General features: G+C 36.9%; 1 protein-coding gene across 1 annotated transcript in view; it reads right to left on the bottom strand.

Annotated features, from left to right (window-relative positions):
* Nucleotides 1–21,667, bottom strand: part of COG6 (component of oligomeric golgi complex 6) — a 55,654-nt gene extending 33,987 nt beyond the window's left edge. The window contains exons 1-8 of the mRNA XM_009882355.1: nt 21,629–21,667; nt 21,118–21,261; nt 20,751–20,822; nt 17,682–17,740; nt 4,033–4,144; nt 1,952–2,034; nt 1,638–1,708; nt 394–487 (exon numbers count right to left, since the gene is read on the bottom strand). Of these exons, the coding sequence (XP_009880657.1) occupies nt 394–487; nt 1,638–1,708; nt 1,952–2,034; nt 4,033–4,144; nt 17,682–17,740; nt 20,751–20,822; nt 21,118–21,261; nt 21,629–21,667 (674 nt within the window). The remainder of the gene's footprint in view (nt 1–393; nt 488–1,637; nt 1,709–1,951; nt 2,035–4,032; nt 4,145–17,681; nt 17,741–20,750; nt 20,823–21,117; nt 21,262–21,628) is intronic.
* Between the last annotated feature and the right edge of the window lie 173 nt (nt 21,668–21,840).

Raw genomic sequence — 21,840 nt, 5'->3', positions numbered from 1 at the left:
AAGATAATTAGCCTTTATCAATTTTTTACTTTGGGAATTTAAATAAGAATCACATATTTTGGACAGCATTTTTTTTTTCCTTCAGAAAAACCCTGCAATGAGAGCATCAGAAATTCGCAATTCCATTTAGATTAAAATAAAAACAGTCTGACATTATATTTTAATTAGAAGCCAGTAAGTTGGAAAAAGTCCAGTGATGTTTACTGTACCATAACTATGTCAAAAGACTTCTGAAATTTAAAGAAGTTGAAATATGATTATTTTTATTTTTTTTTAAATCTGACACAGGACTAAATTCCCACCATCCGTGGCACTGTAATTCATGTCCATCTTCACATTTTATAGACTGGAAATACTAATTTCTGTTAGAGATAATCACAAACATGTACTTACTTATACAGGACAGGCCTATCCTGTAAGGCTTCCATGGCTTGAGCGAGAACTGGAGAAATGTCACATGATTCTTGTGTTAAAGTCCTGCATTCATCTATAAAATATCAACACAGATAAAAGTGCATTCTTTACACTGCAATACCTTTAATAACAAGCTGTCAAACAAGAAAATGAGTTAAAAACTCAAAAAGTTTTTGATTTTGAATTGAAGCCTTCAAAATATGCTACCTGGCCTAGTTCGTGTTAATGTAATTAAGTTTCCCTATAAGCAGTACTTCACTGTAAAATGGATGTACAACACAAATTTCAACAATAATAAAAATTAAAGGAAGCTGTTTGCGCCCACATATAAATGTTAAATCACTCAACCATCAGAATTCTGTCAGCCTCCTTTATAACTGTTTACCACATTCCAGGTAAACTATTAAGAAAAAACGGAGCAAGTATTTAAGCAAGCTGTGGGTTTGTTTTGTTTTTCGGTTGGGTTTTTTTACTTTAATCACATTAACTATGCAATCTCGTATATTCCATGCATGAATGTGGAAATCATACAAAATAAATCAAACATCAGCATAAAAATTATGAATTTTCATTAGGATGAAACCACAACCATTATTTGAGGTTTCAGCATCCACTGAAGAACAGCTAACAAATATATCACATTGCACCAGCTTTTTTTTTTTCCACAAATCTTCCTAGTCAGTGTCTTAGGAGAAGAAAGAAGTAGCAAAAAAGCATCTACATTTTACACTATCAAGATGTTACATCGGGCACTGATGCTTGGATCCGGAACACACATGTAAAAAAACAATCACCTACTATCATTCAAAGAGCATCCTGGTAAAATAAGGTTCTTTTTTAAAGGTAATAAGCCACTCCTCCTACTAAACTAGATCTTACTACCAAATCGTCAAAAACAACAACTTCCATGTAACCTGCATCAAAATTAAATGCAATACACTTAATTTGCTTAGACTACCAAACTGTAGTAGTTGTTCTCTGTGGAAAACCATCTAAAAATACAAATAAATAATACACTTTTACAAACAGAGATGAGATTGGCCCAAAAAAGGAGAGAATCCCCAATTAACTCTTTGGTTCACAACAAATCTTTCACTAAGAAGGAAACCCAAAGTCTTGTTAATAAATCTTGGAAAGGATTTTTGCTGAGTTCAATCCACAACAAGGAATTAAAGGAATCATCATAATAATATTCATAAACATAAAAACATTCTTAGTCCTACTTTGAGTCCATCTGTAAAGTCGTTCATAAGATGTCTCTTGCAGTAAAGCCATCTGTTCCATAATTTCCAAGCTACAAGACAAAAAGATTTTATTTGCAAATACAATTTAAGGTACTACTAGCAAAGGCATGTGGAAATCAAATAAAACACGCTGTTATTAAAATTATGAACATTTAAAAATACATTGCTATTTTGGGTTGGGTTTTTTTGTTAAATAATCTGTACAGTCATATGAAGTAAAGAATAAGATCTTGCTGTAACTTCTGCTTTTAACCAGTAAATGGTTATCTTGCACTCATTTAAGAAGCACTCACCCCGCCCTTTGCTGATTTGTCCGGAGGAGAATCTTGACATCATCATGAATTTGCTTTACTCTTCCCAAAGCCTTGAATAAATCCTAAATCAATTAAAAAAAAAAATAAGTGAGAGAGAGAGAGAGAAAAAAAAAGCTGTGTTTAAAAGTAGTAACTTCTCATTCAAATCTCTAGCACTCTATACTCCCTATGTCAATTCCACATTTATGTTCCTTGCAGGTCTGTGTTCCAAGTGCTGCTTTTAAAACACAATTCCCCCTCCACCACCTCTCACCTTTCATTTCACCTTAGGACCCTTAGGATTATTTTCTTTCCCATTGCATCATGCCTCTTTTCCACAAAGAAAAATTAATAGCGGCAAAGATGTGTTTTTAACCTGACTTTTATGTAGCAGGTGTGTGTTTTACATTTATTAGTTAAAATTTGGCAAGATTTTGAGGACTTTACTATGCATTCCATCATCTTCTCCACATTAATGTTAGCAACTAAAGAGCGAACTGCAGCATTGGAAAGTACAATGATTATAGGCTGATATTTTTTGTTTTCATATCATGGGGTAACAATTTCAAAGAAAAATCAAACATTTGCAATAAACTAGACCAAGGTTTTCCAGCACAATCTTTCTCCCCTGAATAACTCAGCAGCAAGAAGGAAAAAAAACCTAGAAAACAGGGACACATGGCCAAAAAAGTTATTTTGTTATTGTTTTAGAGAGCAAATGGAAATTGACTAACATTTTCAAACACCATGGAGGGGACTAGAGAATTTAGATATAACTGTTACATCTTTTGTGAATTGAACACAGTTTGCCTCAGGAAAGCAGAGTTTCATTCTGGCTGAAGTCTCATAAAAACATACATATTCTAAGTGCAGTAGGACAGTGATTTAACCTACTGCCTTGCATCGACTGTGTTGAAGGTCATGCTTTTACAAAACCCCAAATCACTCCAACCTCCAGGAAAAAAAAAAAAGCCCTAAAAAACCACCAAAACAGAAGCCTAACTAAAAGTGTTTTAAGCACGCCGGTTGATTCTATCATAGGGGAAAAACACACACATGATTTTACTCAACTCCGCCATTTCGGTAGCACAACTAGGATTATATCTCAGTTACTTCTGCACATTTTTTAGACAGATCAAAGTATCAAAAAGACTAATCCTTGTTCTGCTGTGAACCAAGCACTGAATAAATGGCACAGCATTGCTGTCATTGTTCCCTGCAACGTGTGCGTTTTAGAAACCTGAATGTTCTTTCATGGTAATAGTTGGTACAAAAGCACACAGCAATTACTCAAGTGCACAATCATTTAACACATTCCATTTATGCTTTCATTAGCACTGTTTATGGTTATCTGTTCCATGTCTTTAATAATGCTTTAACTGCAAACAGGATGCCTGTGGAAATGAGATAGTATGTCTCAGCAGGTAGTCTACATTTAAGTGAAGGTTTCTATGCAGCTACAATAATAAAAATCTATTAAGTGTACTCAATTGTCTCATCATTCAGTTTGCTCTTACTGCAGAACAATGTGCCTTCTTATTCAAACCATAAATGTATTCAAAAACTTGTTTTGGAAGGTGGCTAAAAGTGAATCAGCACCCAATATCTGCATCAACCAAATAATAATGAGGGAAAGTCTCAGCTTACATTGTTGCAAGTCACCGAGTAACCTATATACATGCATATACACAATGCACACACACATGCACAAGGGTTGTGCTACATATTACTGAGGCGCTGCAAATTTCTCATTTGCTTTATTTGAGTGTGACAAAGTTGTAAAACATCTTCTCTGAAAATTCAGACTTCATAAAGATCTTTTTAAGTGTAGAACCACACGATAGCTCATTGGCCCCTTATGCTCATTACACAAATCAGAATTTAATGTTGATTTTCTTTCCTGTTACTTGAATCTTTCATCACACATTTCAAACTCATCAGAAATTCACCATTCTGTTAAAAGGTACATTCCTCCATAAAAAAATTAAATTACAAACTGATAATAAGATCTCATGTACAATTCAGCTAGGACACTTCTACATTTTAGTTTAGGGCAAAGCTTTTAATGTTCATTGAGCTACCTCAGTAATTGGCTCATCTTTCGTGCCTCGAAGGAGGTTCATTTCATCCGGTGTCAGTTGGAATTTTGCTATGAATGCGTCTGCAACTTGTGCTTTCATTTCTAGTCTCTGGCTGTAATAAAACAAAGTGAAGAGGACATTACCTTTTTATGCTTATTTCAGATTTATTTCGCTATATATACTTTTGGAAATAGCATTAGCATTAGAAATAGGTGTTATTAAATTCTAATAGTATGTTCTTGCCATCAAAACACTTGAGTTGCATCTTCACATACAATTTTCTAATAAGCTTACATAGATTACAGAGTAAAGACAATATAAAGGTAAGTTAGCACATTTGAAATCTAGTAAGTTCTTTAAAAAAAATATTCCTTTAGTGTTTGTATCACATGTTCTCTAATCGACATACTTTGTGTACAGTTGTGATGCTTGCAGTTATTTCCTTTCAAATACATCAAGGAAAGAATGGGGTTTCAGCTCATGCTTTCAGAGAGACACAAAAAGCTGTAGCACCCAAAATGAGAAAATCATCATTAGATTACTCTACTTTTCCGTAAAACAGATCCATTTCTTTTTAACAACGTACAGTTGGGATACAAATTTACTAATCTCACAAGCAATCAAAATGTAATGGCTGATTCTCTTGTTCATTACCCTTCCTGAAATAAACACAGCAGGGATGTAACATTTGAGCCATCTCGCGGGCGACATCTTTTTGCACACACCTTACAACCACAGGACCCAAATGAATATAGTTTTATTCCACAGGAAGGGCCTGGAATTCCTGCAGCAACAGAAAAATTGCTCGAACTGTGGTTTTAGCACACTGCATTCCAGGAAATAAAGACTACTTTTTCGGGACATTGAGAAGACACTACTTAGTTATTTGTAGAAGAACAAGGCTCAATTACTTTAAAACCATTTCAGCTTCCAAAGTAATTACTGCAAGATAAATACACTGTTATTTATAAGGTGGTAAGACAGGCAAGTACACTCCTAACACTGACTGCAATAATTAAATTTCCTTGCAAGATCAAAGCTTGAAAAGTAAGCTTTTACTTACTTATTTACCACTTCTCTACTACCCAATTAGTGTCTGGACTGCATTCAGCTGTAAGAAGCACAGAAAACTGGCTTCCCTTCTGTAGACACAGATAGCCTTCCCATCCTGCAGTTCCACAAACTCTTTCAGAGATCAGAGGAAGTCTTTGGCAATTGTCAGTGCTCTATCATTCCAAACCGTGAGAAGGAGGGAATATAAAAATCTAACAGTGTTTTAACAGTAAAATTATGAAAAACAAAGGGGAAAGCAACCAGCACTTTTAAGTTACACAGAAGACACCTAAGCAAAAAGGAAACACAAAACTTCTTATCAGTCTGCACAAAGCTGAATCTTTCTCGGGGAAGGAACAAGAGCGATGGAGGATAATTTTGGTCAACTAAACAGCCAATGACAGCAGATGTATCCATGAAAAAATTATAGCACTTTCCAAGCAGTCTGGTGGTAGCTCACTGAAAGTGAGGAAGAACAGGGAAGAAGTCTAAGGAGGGAGGGCTCAAGTCCGCATACACAGCTTGGAAACAAGAAAATGCAGGTACAGGAAGAAAGGAAAAGTATTTTGAAGGGAGGAAAGAGATTGAAAAGCATTATGATGGTTTGGCAAGGAGGTGGAGTCAGTTTTCTAGCACAAGGAATGGGGAATGAGGAGAGAGATTCAGGAGAGAATGGGAAGTAGCAAAACACTCTGGGGGCAGAGAGGGGAGATGTGTGAGGTGATAGGTCTGAAGGGATTGAAGCTGCCCAATCTTTCGCTTTGAATAACTTTGTCCAAATCTCTTGTATCAGGGTGAGAACACACAAGACTATCTTCAAACCTAAACAGATCTGGCACTGTTTTCCAGCCCCACTGATAAGTTTTTCTGACACAGAAAGTGTGGTAGACCTCAACACAGTGGAAGAATGGAAGAACACCACTTTGAACACATTCAGTAGATTTTCAGCAGGAAGATTAGGTGATAAAATCTGAAGCAAGGAATCCATGCTGTAACTTCAGCTGGAGACAGAGGAAAAAATACCAAGAGAAGCTGTCTACGAAACATACTCGCAAGAATTAACAGACAGGAGAATACCAGCAAAAGAGTGGTTTTAATTAAATATTAGGCTTGTGAGAGATTTTCTGATGATAACTACATCATTCTCCCAACACAGATGAAAGATGGATCAGGTCTGCTCTGTAGTAATATATTCTATCATTGCATCGATGCCTGAGCCATGCTGCTTAGGCTGCCTCAGCCGTTCCAGCTCACCCTTGCTCTGTACTGCCCTTTCCACTGTGCCAGAACCACTGTTTATACTATCATGTAGTGAATCAGACCAGGGAACAAGTCTGGCAGGGGAAAAAAACAACCAACCAAACAAACAAGTTTTTATTTTATTTATTGTTTTGCGGGTGGAGGTTATATGTATTCTCTAATTCAGTTTACCACAGTGCTGTACTATGGGACTGTGGGGTACTAAGTTCTGTACAGGCACCCTCCCTGTACTAAGGGGTGCGTAAGCACAGCGAGTTGCCAGAGGCAAGGGGGCAATGACTACTTAATTCACTACTGCTATGAAATTGCTCATGAAAATTACACCTCAGAACTCTTCTGAGGTATAAAAAGAGGTCATTTCAATAGTCAGTTAAAACAAATAATAATAAAAAATATTAGGACCCTCCCTCTTATCCCCCCAAAAATCCTAGAGGCTTCATCACTACTCGGACTGAAAATCAGGCAAGGACACTAAAAATTTTACCCAATGATGGTGTTTTCAACAGCACATTCCTGTTCCACGCCATTGTGCTGAGGAAGTCTAATCCACCAACGTCATCATCATTAGAATTGGCTGAATCAATAGACAACGTAATTTAGTGAATTAAATTTATTTAATAGTTGCCCCACCAAGTCTCTCCTCTTGTGATGGAAATCTCAATTTAATAAAAAACCACAAAGCTGAAAAGACTTATATTGGATTAACCCTTCCTTTAGAGAGAAAAAGGAAGGTAGGAAAGAGACTAGAGAAAGCAAACGCAAGATCTTTGGTTTCAACTCAAACAGAATCTCCCACAAACACAAGAGCAGATGAGATGTTGAGAAACTCTTCTGTTCTTTGAACCTCTGTACCTCCTGAGTGCATACACTTGTAAGTGCTCTTACAGAAGATATCCAGTTACTATTACCTCCTGTTCTTCAGATTTTTTGAATGGACACTTTCATCAAACTGGAGGCAGAGAGAAGTCTGATTTTAAGAAGTGCAACATACCAGGCATAACAGTTTTTTTCTGTTTGCTTTGCAGTTTTGTTGGATCCAGGGTTGTAGACTTTCAAAGAACAAGGACCAGAGTCAGGAACTGTACAAAGAGCATGCTCGTTAGTCTGCTCTGGAATTCTGTGCGCCCTTTACTCCTAGGGTTATAAAAATGAACACTGGCAGATCACCTCACTACTCAACCTCTCTCCTTCTGCAAGTGCTCACTCTGCGCAGTCCTCCCTTCATTCCCTTTTTGCTGCTACAGAGAACAGGGCTCAATCAAACATTGTGCTTTAAAGCCATTCCCAGCCCTGGCAGGGTCTTTGGCTAACACCTGCTGTAACTGCTCACTGACTCACTCTGCACACTCCCAGTAATCAATTTGTAAAAAACAGAGTCAATGTATTGAACTGTAGCATACTGGCAAGTTAAAACTTCCACAATGTAAACACAAAATAACAGCCTCAAGGGGGCAGCAATGTTTCATCTATCTTTCTCAAGAGAGGGATTCTGAAGTGCTGAGAAACATCGATCCTAAACCTAAAAGCACGCAACTGAATTTTGATAAAGCTACTTCTTTTTGTTCCTTTACAAAGAACACGGGATTTCAGCAAGCTACTCAATTTCAAAACCCAGGTTAGCCACCTCTGCTTATGCTGGCTATGAAAGTTGCCTTGGCTATTAATCTGTATGAGAAAGAGATCCTGTATCCTAGTGGCTTGATCAGGAACGAAACATGTACGCACTATGTATCCTTAACTTATATCTGGCAGCATACAGTAGTAATGAGACCAATACATTCACATAGGTATTTAATTTTTTTTATATATACATACCTACACATATTTCCTCAGACATAAGCCAGTGGATATTTAACTAGAATTTAATTAATTTTATTAAAGCAGGGAAACATTAAAATATCAGTCAAATTTGCTATAGTTATTTCACTGTGCTAAGTGCTATGTAAAACACAATGCAGGAAACAACAAAAGCTGGAGTAAGACCATATTGCATATAACCTACAGCAATCAGTACCTGTGCGCACACTTGGTCATTTCAAGACCCACTGGCCTTTCTGTAAACATAATAATTTCTAAATTGTGTTCTAAGCAAGCGCAGTACAGCAGAGGAAAGGCCACACTGTGCTGTTATCCCAAAGATATATTTTTTTTTTCCCCTTTTTCTTTTACAGAAGTTATCCCTGCATAAAGGAACAAAACTAACAGATCCTGGGAACACGGCACTGATGCAAAGGGGGAAGTGCCAAGCACTGGTAGACTCTGGAGCTTGGGTGGGGGACGGGACTCCAACAAAGAGCAATTTCCCCAGTTTTAATCGTTTCCAGGGAGACAGAATTCTTTTGCAAGAGAACTCAAAAGGCTGGGAAAACTATGCACTTCATGCACTTTTCCCTTGAATCAAATACAAATGTGCACTGTTTGTTAGGATTATCACCTAGACAGCTGAAAAAATGAGATGGAGGAGAAACAAGCTTTTCCAAAGTTTAATTTTATCTTGCCAGCAAGTACAGCATAAAAATCTGCTAGCTTCCTTCACCTAGGACAAGTGACAGCAGCATGTTCTGAAATTACTTTCAATTTCTGGTACTGAGGATTCAACACATTTTTAAAGCCTCAAAAAGATGGAGTATTTCTAACTCATAATGAAATAACAACCATCTTTAGCAGACATGTATAAATGCTTTTCAGCAGCAGCTGGAAAGATTATTCTTCTGTGATGGTTTTTGTGGAAGGCAAATAGACAAGACTATATAACAAAACATCTAAACACAACTAAGTGTTAGGAAACCATTCTTAAGCATAAGTACCAGGCGCAAAAATCCATTTGTAAATGCTGAGAACAAATGTTTTTATTCTACATTTTGTCTGTCAAACACATCTTTTATTAAAGGAGAACTGAAATACTGTGAGAAGGTATTCAGTGACCAATTCCATCTTAGAATTTAATTATGAAATTTTCTCCTTAATTAAAAATTAGAAAGGCACAGAAAATCATAGTGAATTGTCTAACGTTCCCAGGATACAGGAAAACAGCAGCAGTTAGTGAGATCTTATCTAGAAAACAGATCACAATGCTGATCATCTGTGTTCAAGAATAACGGACTCCCATCAGACCAGAGCTAGCAGGACGATCATTGGAATGGAGAACCTAATTTACGAGAGGAGAAGGAGAAAGCTCTTAGGACAAAATGAGAAAACAGCCAACTGATATCCAAGAATTAGGCTGAAAATTAGGGAGAGGCTTTTACTGGAAAGAATGAGGTTTTGAGGTAAGTGTTCCAAGAACAGCAACACATACAAAATGCAAAAATAATTAACCGGTTCTATGTTGACTAGTTGATGAGTTTATGAAAGTGATCATGCAAATGATAGCTTGCAGCAGGAGAGCGGACTTGAACTTCGAAGGTTTCTCCCATCTGTAATCCCTATCTCAAGACAGCTAGCCTGCAATGCTGCAGCCCTGCCATATAATACATTCTGCTCTAAAAATAAATATGTAAAAATCAAAAAGACTAAATCAAAACGTTTAACAACAGAACACACTAACTGCACTGAAATGATTTAAATCTTGCCAAACAAATTACTAAACGCTAGTTTACAGCTTTACACGCTGTAAATAAATTCATAGATTTAACAATTTTCTACTTGCATACCAATCAGGCTTCCTATAAACACCATTATTATGTATCTACAGAATAGTCTGGGTAAGTAATTTTCAGTTACAAAACTTCACAGCGATCATGTAATATATACATACTAAGTAAATCACTGTTCAGCAATGGTTAAGATACAAAATATGGTTTCTAACTTGCAAACAGAGATTAAGTTAAAAATTAGTGTATTTCCAGTAAATTGATTCTCTTCCATCGTGTAGAGGTGAGCTAGTTGATGCTGTCGTACCAAACAGACTGATATCTTCAGTATATCTTTTATACAATCTGATATAAAAACATTTGAAAGGGACCTGCTTAGTCTAGCTTCAAATTTACCATCAAATTTTAAAATGAAAATACCACACTGTTCTCTACATCCACCTGGAATAAGAACAGAACAAATGAGCTTAACCAGCACCAAAAGGAGAACTAAATCAGATAGTAGGAAAACAATAAAGCATGAAAATCAATTTCCAGGGAAGACCAGAGGCTCTCTGTTCCTGGTCTTTTCTTCTGAGAGCAGATCAGACAAACATCAGTCTATCAGGAATGGTATCACATAACTGATTCTGCACTTCCGATGAACGTTTCTCAACCTGTAAGAGCATGCCTCATTTCATACTGATCAAGAGCACTTCCTGACTCAACAGAGTACATGGCTGCCTGTCAGAAAAGCTGGCAGGAAATAAGGCTTTGCACTTTCTCTGCTGCTCATGGCCAGAATGAGACAAATTAGGGTTGTTTTTTTTTTTCTTCAGATCCATTTTAGATGTTCCCATTCCTGTGTTACGCCTTGTTACCTATGCTTTACTTTGGTACAAATCAGGAAAGAAAATCAGCCTCAGAATTTCAAGCCTTCACTCTCCCCTACATGAGATTATAATTCAGTTTAGGCAATCACTGCTTTTTCTCATGAAGCATATTCACATGAATAAATGTAATTACAAGTTTCAAAAGGTCAAAACATGAAACACATCTCATCAGTGCAAACCACCACATCACCACTTTTCTCAGCATATGCTGATGAAAGAAAACCTCTCTAACCTGCTACAAATACTGCTGAACTTCCTGCATCATTTCCAAATTGACAATGTCGAAAAAGCTATTTCTTAAAAAAGAAAGGGAAAAAAGCACCACCACGAGACAAGCACGAGAAATCTGTAGTGTAGCACTACTGAAGATGTTCACTAAGAAACATTTTTCCTAAGACTTTTGACCTTGTATTGGGCACACAGGTGACAGTCAAACCACTCACTGAAGTCCAAGAACTGTGCTTGTCGAATTTAAATAAAGAGCAACTCTGAATGTAATTAAATGAAAATAAAGTACACACTGCTGCATTCCTAAATATGTTTGGGAATAATATTTAATGGTATTTTTAAAAACTGGAACAATCCTAGTGCTACAGAAACTGATTTTGCAGAATCAACAGAACTCATAAGGACTCTGACATCAAAACACATCTCTTGCTCTTGTTTGAGAACACAATTCATAGAAGCTAGCAAACAAGATAATGTGTAAAAGTGTTCAGGTGCATAACCTCGGAAACTTTAGCCTGACTCAAAAAAAATATCTGTTCAAGCCATTTCCATTCCCATTCTTTCAGACAGTTTTCAGAGTATGGTGGTCTTTACTTCCAGAAAACTACTTCTGACTCTCATCAATAATATATTTCTGCAGGCTTATTTTCCATGATCTCCCTGAGCCCATCCACACACACACTCACATAATCGCCCTTACTTAATTTTATAAGAATTAATATTGTGACTATTACCTTCCAGTCTCTTTCTTCAATTGTTAGATCCACGACTGTCATTTGTGGCTAACCTCAAATACAATCTTGCACCATACCTTACCATTATGTGGCTGGTAGGACTACTCTGAAGCCACGCTTCTGGCATTCTGCATACAGTATTTTGGAACTGAACTGTTACTTCTCTGGTTTGGGAACTACTGAACTCCAGGCAAATTCAAGGTGAAGTATTTTAGTACTGCAAGTAGGTGTTTAGTCTCACACAAAGAAAAAAAGAACTAAACTTGGGTACAACAAGAGAACTGACAAGCCACAGGAAGCTCTTCTTAAAATCTCACTTCAAGGAGCAAGATCCTTTTTTTTTTGTCAGCCTATTAGCAATGGCAATAAACAAACCCACATCTTTAAAAACGCAGCAGATGTTGTTTGAAAACAAACTAATCTCCTTATTACTATACATAAAAAGCCTAATGCAACCTGAAAGCAGTATTAGTGTGCTCAAGTAAATGTATAGAAATCTACTGAAGATACTGAAGTGGAAGTGTTAACAATTGGATTGTTAACAATTCACAGAAACTACCTAAATGAAGTACCTCAGTTTTTCTTTATTATCAAAAGTTCTTATGAAATACACTAAAAAACCCATTCTATTCAAGACTACATTGCTCAACAGCAATAAATTAACCTTATGTTATAGAAAGATGGGTTGAATGGTTTGGACTACTTTATTTCACACTACGTGATTCTATTGAGTTGTGATAAGTCTCAATTTTAAGGAGAGAAGAGGAAAAAACCCACTCTAGTGCTTACGTTAAGCAGATTCCATAATTTAAATAACATGAAGGGAAACTGTTCTGCTTCTAATGTACAGAAATTTTAACTAGTGCTTATAGAGAAAATAAATTCAGAACAAGCAACCTAATCGACCAAAGAAATGCATGAACTCTGACATATTCACAAATATAAAAATGCAATTGTATTAATGGAAGATTACTTTTCTAATGTTATTTAAGTAACATACTCTATTTAGCATTTATGCCAAATAAGGTCCAAAGCTCAAAAACTAAGTTACAAGAAAAACAATTCTGCAAAGCAACAACCTAAGAATGCAGAAGTTTTAACTTAAATCTGAGATTGACATCTTTTTTCCTACCCCAGCTACTTAATTTAGTTTCTCAACTCACACAATTTACCAACACAGGAAGTCCCAAAGGATACCTACAGGATACTGCAGGTAGACCACTGTACCTTCCAACCACAAATTTGAGACTAGGATGACCAAAGAGCTCAGGTAAGAAGCTTGGGAAATTGAAAATCATCTTGAACTACATCTAAGCGTATCAGTGATAATACAATGCAAAAACCACTTAGCATAAGAAACCTAGAACCCACACAGAACCACCAACACAGCCATTCCTTTGCAAGCATCGCAGAAGAGAAAGAATACATGCAAGAAAGAAAGCATGAACAAGCATTCTTATTTCAAATGTTCATCCTCATATTCAAGTTCCCACGGCCACTCTGCATCTTCGGGAAACTATTCTTCACTGCTGTCATGCAGTTCTTGATTAAAAAACCAACCAACCAACAAACACCCACTACACAGGTTCAAATGCCACATAGGGAAAATTTTTCTGAAGAGATATTTACATTTGCAAGGTCAAAAAGTGTTGCAGTCTAAGAAAATAGTTCAGTTACTATTTCAATCTTCCCTTTTTTTTTTTCTTTGTACAGCTAGAGGAATAACGTTACAACTCCGATCAAAAAGACATTAGCTATCGACTTCTTTCTCCAGTTTTGAAGTGAACATTCTGTTCTTTTAATTGCAGTTTGCTTTAAATTAGAACATCTTTTGACAAAATTTACATTCCGCAAGAACTGACTAAGCATGAAGAGGGCTTACCCAAGCCAAAGGTTCCACCTGTCATTTAGTGAAAACAGTCTTTAGACTATTACAGAAAGACAATTAAACATCTTTGATCAAAGCCAGAGCTAATGTATTCTAAGAAAATCAAGCGAAGTAACTAAAAAGCTGTGAAACACTAACTCAGATATTTGCCTAAGTAACTTTCTATCTTCATCTTATTAACCAAGTAAAGACAGCCACCCATTTTCCCTAAATTTTCAAATACAATAATAAAATATTTTTTAAAATTTAAATCCCTTATTACCATAAATGCACTAAATGCATCTGAAAGTTTACTGTCTCCCTTCAGTTTTAGAACACTGAATCAAATCATAACGTTTCCCTCCTACGAGAAAATGGTCGGCTAATGTAAATCAGATAAATGAGAAGTATAATAGAAGACCCTTTTTTTTTACCAATAGCTTGCATATCAAATCTCTTCAAATCAAAATAACTTCTGAAGTTATTTTTTAAAAATGACTAAAAACCGTAAGAATCAAGACTTCATATAGTACTCAGTGAGAAGGGCAGAGTCAAAATAACCTTCCTTAAGGACACTGTAAACAACTGGTTTAGCAAAACAATGGACGTATTATCTCTGCTGTAACAAAATGTTCAGTAACTATCATTATGAAAAAGAACATAAATAATGTGAAAAGGAAGAACATAAACACTACCCTGCAACATAAAATTAGTAAAAAACATACTATTACTCAGTACTGGTTTAAGAACTTAACTCACAAATACTGTGGCACATAAAATGGAATTTTTTTTAATATTTTGATGTTAAATTAAAAAATTACACAGAAAATTCTAGTATAATGTGCTATTCAAATACAAATTACCACTATCTTAAACTTCAAGAAACTTCTACCTAACTCACACTTTCTTGTGAAAAGCCTACCCTAAAATAAACAGCTGGTAGGACCACAGAGAGTAGAAATAGAAACTGGGGACTGATGAAATCTGAAGATGATTTCTATCATTCATAATAAGAAAAGAAACATCTTTTTGCAGGAAGAACTCTAAAAAATTACTGCTGCCTTCTAGACTGACTCCTCTTGCTTTACAGTCATTGTTTCAATGGCCTTCTTTTTGAACGGGTCCAGCTTTCATCTCTGCATTTCAATCAGCATTTTATGATAACCTTCAGAAGACAGAGAAGCCATGCCCTCCCAGTTTCACCATTTACTCCTTTGTTGGATAAGAAATGTTAAGTTGAAGAAATCGGCAATTCAAGACCTGCATTTTGTCTTGACTGCTGGCAAGATTTCAGCTTTTCAAGAAGCCCCTAACATTCAGTAGCAGAGGCCTCTTCATGCACCTGATGTAAACCAAAGTGATGCATCAGAAGAACCAGTTGTTTAATGAGTCAAAAGAAAAGGTGACTCCAATGTCCCACACGGGAAAAAAAAATAAAATATATCTTTTGCACTAATTTTTCATAAGTTTAGCCAGGAAAAAAATTAACTTTCTTAATAAACAGCACTATGATTCTTCCATAAGCATCACACTGTAAGATCACAAATACTGTTTGGCTTCTGCTAGTGGGTATTTCATGTGTACTTACAAAATAGCCTTACAAAAAAACCTTTTGCCTACATGCACATTCTGAGGTCACACAGACCCTTAGAAGGACAGGTTACTTCCTAAACCTTTTTTCCTCCTCACACTAGGGAGATGCTGTCTCTTAAAGGAATTAGCAGAAAGTCTTTTAAGTAAACTATTGTGTGAGTAAGAACTATATTGCAGGAGTACTGACGTACGGTCTGCATAATCTCCTTTAATGGAATTTAAGGCCAATTAGACATACATAATTTGGGATTGGTCTTGGTATCTTCCATTCTGCTTCATAACAAGGAATCAAAGCAGCTTTCCTTTTCTTCAGACTACGAAAGACAACCACTTCTCTGTCCTACTATTTCACATACTCGGATTTAAAATAACAAATTTGCTAAGACTTGACTTTTGCTCACTTAAAACTGTGACTTTGCTAAATCCTTCATTTTATATCAACTAGTATTGTATTTTATGCATTTATTCTACATTCAACTTTTAAAATACGTATAGATTACACTCTAACCTCACATTCAGACTGTCACAGGACATAATCCACTTCCTACTGCAGTCCACAACATGCACCTACTGATTTTGAAAGTGCACCCAGAGATATCCAAAGTCATAATTTCTACTAGAAATTTATCACTGGAAATAATTATTTCTAATCTCCAATGAACTGTAAATAATTTTCAGAAGAAAGCTCATAAAGCAAGGAGATTCATTCTTCTACACTGACAAAGGCTAAAGCTGTAAAACCACATGCCCTAGACATAAAAATGATAAAGATTACTTGAATCTGTCATAGGCTATTATTCTTTCCCCATGAATAAAAATACTGAAAAGAGCAAAATACAAATCTTTTCTTCCACAAGAGGTTGGAGAACCAAGGGAAAAAGTAGTCTGTGTTAGGCTTATTAAACATGACTTATGTATTTCCTGATCTCTAAATCGGCGAGATATGGATTTGATGCATGGACCACAGGGCTATTAAGGAATTAGCTGGATGGTCCCACTCAAAAAGCTGCAGTCAACAGCTCGATGTCCAAGTGGAAAACAGTGACAAGTGGCGTTCCTCAGGGGTCAGTACTTGGACCTGTGCTGTTCAACATCTCTGTCAGTGACATGCACAGTGGGATTGAGTGCACTCTCAGCAAGTTTGCCAAGGACACCAAGCTGTGTGGTGCAGTTGACACACTGGAGGGGAGGGACACCATCCAGAGGGACTTGGACGGGATGGAGAAGTGGGCTCATGCCAACCCACGAAGTTCAACAAGGCCAAGTGCAAAGTCCTGCACCTGGGTGGAGGTAATCCCAAAAGCACAAACACAGGCAGGGTGGAGAACGGATTGAAAGCAGCCCTGAGGAGAAAGACTTGGGGGTGTTGGTGGATGAGAAGCTCAACATGAGCTGGCAATGCAAGCTTGCAGCCCAGAAGGCCAACTGTATCCTGGGCTGCATCCAAAGAAGTGCGGCCAGCAGTATGGTGTGCAGGTCTGGAGCACCCAACGTAAGAGGAACATGGACCTGTTGGAGCAGGTCCAGAAGAGGGCCACAAAGATGATCAGAGGGTTGGAACATCTCTCCTATGAAGACAGGCTGACAGAGTTGGAGAAGAGAAGGCTCTGCGGAGACCTTACAGCAGCCTTCTAGTATCTGAAGGGGACCTACAAGAAAGCTGGAGAGGGACTTTTTACAAGAGCACGTCGCGATAGGATGAGGGATAATGGTTTTAAACTGGAAGAGGGCAGATTTAGATCAGATATCAGGAAGAAATTTTTCACTGTGAGAGTGGTGAGGCACTGGAACAGGTTGCCCAGAGAAGTTGTGGAGGCCCCATCCCTGGAAGCGTTCAAGGACAGGTTGGATGGAGCTTTGGGCAATCTGGCCTAGTAAAGTGTCCCTGCCCATGGCAGGGGGGCTGGAAATAGGTGATCCTTAAGGTGCCTTCAAACTCTAACCATTCTATGATTCTACTTCAAAGTTTGCTTTAAAATTGGCAGAGTAGGTTATAAGCCAACTTTCCATCCCCACATACAGCCCCTGAACAAGACAGTGACTTCCACTGGATATGAAGCATTAACAAGAAGCCTGTGAAACTGGTGAGATGCTAAGTAGGTCCCTATGTGTTACAAAACACTACAACTTACATTATCAACTGACATTAGGTAAAGCACATCCATGTTCAACATGTTGTACCACTGTAACTGATTCTCTTCCCTAAAAAGGCCGATTATGACGACAACAAGCACTAACACCTGTTCTTTTCATATCCTTTCGTAATAAACTAACACTTCAGTGTTTTAATCCAATTGAGCTAAAAAACACAGACAGTGTTAAAAACAAAGTACAAATACAAAAAACCTCGAAGTCATTACTCAGAAATAAGAGGGACAGAATCAGATCCAAAAGAAAATTCCATCAGTACCGTCATGCATTCAAGACATAAATAAGGTGGTATACGTACTTTTCTGCCTGGAGTTTTGTGGTTTTTACTATCAAGTCCTGAGTTTGTTCCTTTGCTGCCTAGAATATAATGAGAATCGTTAAGCATGTGAAAAACACAAACATATCAAATGTATTACACAACCCTTAAAACATATAATGCTTTTGAAGCTTTCTGACAATTAGCAGTTTAAAGAGTGTACTTCTTGAAACAAAAGGCCTGCTTCAAGTATTCATTAACTCTCCCTTTTTTTCAGGCACAAAAAAATAAATTAACATTCTTATTCATATATATTTTCATCTTTATATATGTTTATATTCACATACAGTTTTTAATTCATATTTAATACAAAAACATTATGCATTCAGTATGGAATAATATTGCAAGCGAAGAGGTGGAAACAGCTATAAAGATATTTTGTGTGAATAATTTCAAGACTGTAATAGGTCTAAATCACGATGTTTGCCAAGATGCAGATGCCAGTCTTGAAACCCGTGAGAGGTCTAATGCAATTATATACGTGCACTGATTCATTTCAGCCTTTCTATCTGCCACACTACATTACTTACAACGGAAAAGCAGTCAAGGTACAGGAACACTTTGAAAGGTGAAAGAAGGACGGCAACCACTCAAGTGCAACTTCAGTCAGAGAGAGCCTGAGCTGTTCCATGAATATAGACAGCAGGCACCACTGAGGTGCCAGCTGCTAAATTTTCTAAAGGAAACTATTATGGACAAGCATGCACATTTAATAAAAACTCAACAAAATTTACTGAACATTTAGTAGTTCCAAAATAATTTAAGATATCTTTAAGTTTTTATATCTAACATAAAAAATAATATTTAGATTTCTTAATGTAATTGTATTTTAAACTTCTTTTTTTTTTAATAATATTGATTTTCAATGCTTCAGCCTAACAAAAAACCAACTACTACAACATATTCAGTATGGAAATTTGTTAATTCCAGACTTCCCCTCCTGGCCTTTCTTCAGAGTTGCAGATTTCAATAAACCAAAAAGACAGGAAAATAAACTTGGTTCCTTTCCAGTACTTTCTGGACAGAGGTACTAATTGCCAAGAAGAATGCTAACAGTAGGACAGCAGAAAGGAAGGAAAAACAGTTTTTCTGGATCTAACTAGACACACCAGGAAGCCAGTGTTTGTTTACGTGGATTCAAATACATGCCAGATACCGTTATTATTATATGAATGTACTGTAAGAGCTTACATCTAAGCAAAACAAGGTAACTGGCAGAAAAGTCAGACATGCCAGAAAAATCAGAAAGCTGATATTCGATGTTTCTTGCAGATCCAAAGTAGAAATATTTTTCTTTTCCTCCCCGCCTCAGCAAACTAATTAAAACTGTCATTATCCTTCAACTCCAGTGCTTTATTCCATTGCAGCACCTGCCTCCTTCCCTCTCTTCCAGCCATTGCATTTATCAAGTCACTGTCCTGAAATCAGATCTGACAGGATCTGGTTATTTGGATTGGATGGTGTTAAAAACTTACAAAATAAAAAAGGCAGAAAGCTACTTGGCTTATCAATATATAGTCCCTTTCATATCTCGTATTTGTTCTGCTCTCTTACTACACTGCTTTCCTAGCACACTCATCTGCCTTATATGCTACAGATCCTCCTCTTTATTTCTTCTATTTGCTCTACTTAGTTCATTCTTGTCTTCTTACTCAGCTTGAGCACATGCTTGCAAGTCTTCACGTTCTATTGCAGATAAAATACCGGAGTATTTGACAACTGTTCATGGGCTTATTAACTTACCTTACATTCATACAGACAAAGAAAAAATGGGTTGTATTGAGACATGTTACAAGTTCTACAGTGCTCTAGAGGAAACCTCCTGTGGGGCACAGAATAAAACTACCTTCTGACTTTAACAAAAAAAGAAATCACTGCAGGATGGCTCTACTCTGGCAAAAAAAAAAAAAAAAAATCACAGATGATAGTTACACTTCATGATCTAAAGCCAGAAAAGAGCAAAAATCTGCATGGACACTTGACTCATTTCCACATCTAAGAGATTAATCAAACAGTTCCTGAACTGCACTAGGGAATACATCCACATTAACAGTGTTCAAAAAGATCTGAGACCTCTGAGGTGCACTACCCACTGCCTTCCAAAATTGAAAATTAAGTACTGCAGTGGGCTACACTGTACGCTCACACTTTTTGGAACAAGTTCATCAAACTACAACCAACCTTATGGGAATTACACACAAGGACTATGAAACCTATTCATCTAAGCAGGGGGACATCTAAAGTCCACACAGACATATTAGGAGGAAAAAAAGCAATTGTTTTCACAGGATTTTTTAGTGTAGGATTTTCAGTCACATACTATAACTTAGGTGCTATATTCAGAACAGATTTGGTTTGGCAAAGCATGTACACTTCAGCATCCATAACCTTTTAAACTCATCACTGTACTGAATATTAAACTTGAACACTGAACCCAAGCCAGATTTAGTAACACATTATAAAACACATTTTTTTATCCCCCTAGGATATTATGGATTCAAGATTAATATGAAACAGAATTGGGTTTGTTGCATATCAGCATTTTGAGACAATGTTATGAAACAAAACCAATAGAACAAAGATGGCACACTGGATTTGTCTCCCTCTTTGGATTACAAGATACTTTCTTATGAATGTACTTGAGGTATTTACACAAACACATTAACTCAACACAGGTAGTCAATGTGAAAGGCACATAAATTTTAAACAGAAATACGCAAATGTAATTAACCCTTTAATCTCACACACATCCAATCTAATAAAATATTTTCTCTCCACTCACGCACAAATGGACATCGCATTGCTATTCTAAAAATAAGATTATTGCTCCATTCTGATTTGCAATTTGGAAGAAATTAAAATTATTTCCTCAATACATTTTCTAAATAAATAAGAAGAATCATATTAATATCCTAAAGTAACATAAACCACATACTATGGAAACACGTCAGTGTCGCTGTTAATCCTCCAAAATAACTATTTATCCTTTTGAAAGAAAACAGTTGCACCTTAAAAGGAAAAATATATAAAACATATCTGTTTATATGTTACCTTCAAACGACTGGACATATCTTCACAGCAGCTGCTCATTGCTTGCACATCTTCGTTTATACTCTCAAGCTCCTAAATAAGTTAAAATAACAGTAACTGTGTTTTAAATCAGAAATGCCATGTCTTGGCCCAGCTTCATCCCACCAAAACGAGATGCCCAAGTTACAGGGATTTTTATCTGTTTGCAACATCACTTCTCTCTGTGCAGAATTTTCATCAAATGAAACAAGCAATGGAACAATTTTACTGTAAAAATATATTTCCCCTGGAAAGTCAAAATCTCTCTTAATCCTTTTTCCTTTTTTTAAACTTTAAATTACACAGCAGTATTCTCACAAGATCATTAGTCACACTGCAAAAATGTTACCTCTTTAACTTGCTTGAATATGTGGACAAATTCTTCGTTTATGGCTAGGCTTCGTCGTTCAATGTCTCCACGCAAGTTTCTTCGGGTGCGCAAACTGTTTTCGACAAAAAAGGTCGAGAGCGCCTTCAGTGCTTCCAGCATCTCCTAGAAAACAAAAAAGACCTTAAGCTGCTACAACTTAAGAAACAAAGAAGCAGGTTACATAGTCTATAACCACCCTAAACTCATGGTTTTAGGTGAAAAAAAAAACCAAAGACAACAAACCCTACTACATGGTTTTAGAGAAAAAAAGCTACCTAAACACACTCCAGATCAGTTGTTAAGTAACTAAAATTGCTGAGTCTTTCTTATTCTTGTGTGTTATAGCACATAACTTTGTCTATTATTTTAGAGTAGCTTTAATCAGTAAGACTACAGTCGGTTAAATTATGACCTTTCCACAGCCAGAAAACATTTAAATCAGAAAAAGCTTGAGAAGTGCCCCCCACCCCCTGAGCTAAGCAATACCGACCTCCCTCCGACTCGAAGGGAACGAACAGGTGCGTGGCATGTCGCCGGAGAAGCAAACCCGAATTTTATGCCTAATTAACGCTGCAAACGTCAGGTTGCGGCTCCGCAGCGGAACTGAGGGTATGACAGGGCTCCCTTCCCAATTTCGGAGCCTATCGGGGCTCGCAGCCCCTGACGCCCCATCCGGCCGATTCCCCGCAGGCCGCTCCCCGC

This window comes from Charadrius vociferus, unplaced genomic scaffold (genome assembly GCF_000708025.1).
Source record: "Charadrius vociferus isolate BGI_N301 unplaced genomic scaffold, ASM70802v2 scaffold263, whole genome shotgun sequence".
NCBI lineage: Eukaryota > Metazoa > Chordata > Aves > Charadriiformes > Charadriidae > Charadrius > Charadrius vociferus.
Note: the sequence above shows the minus strand (reverse complement) of the source record. Positions and strands in the feature narration are given on the sequence as shown.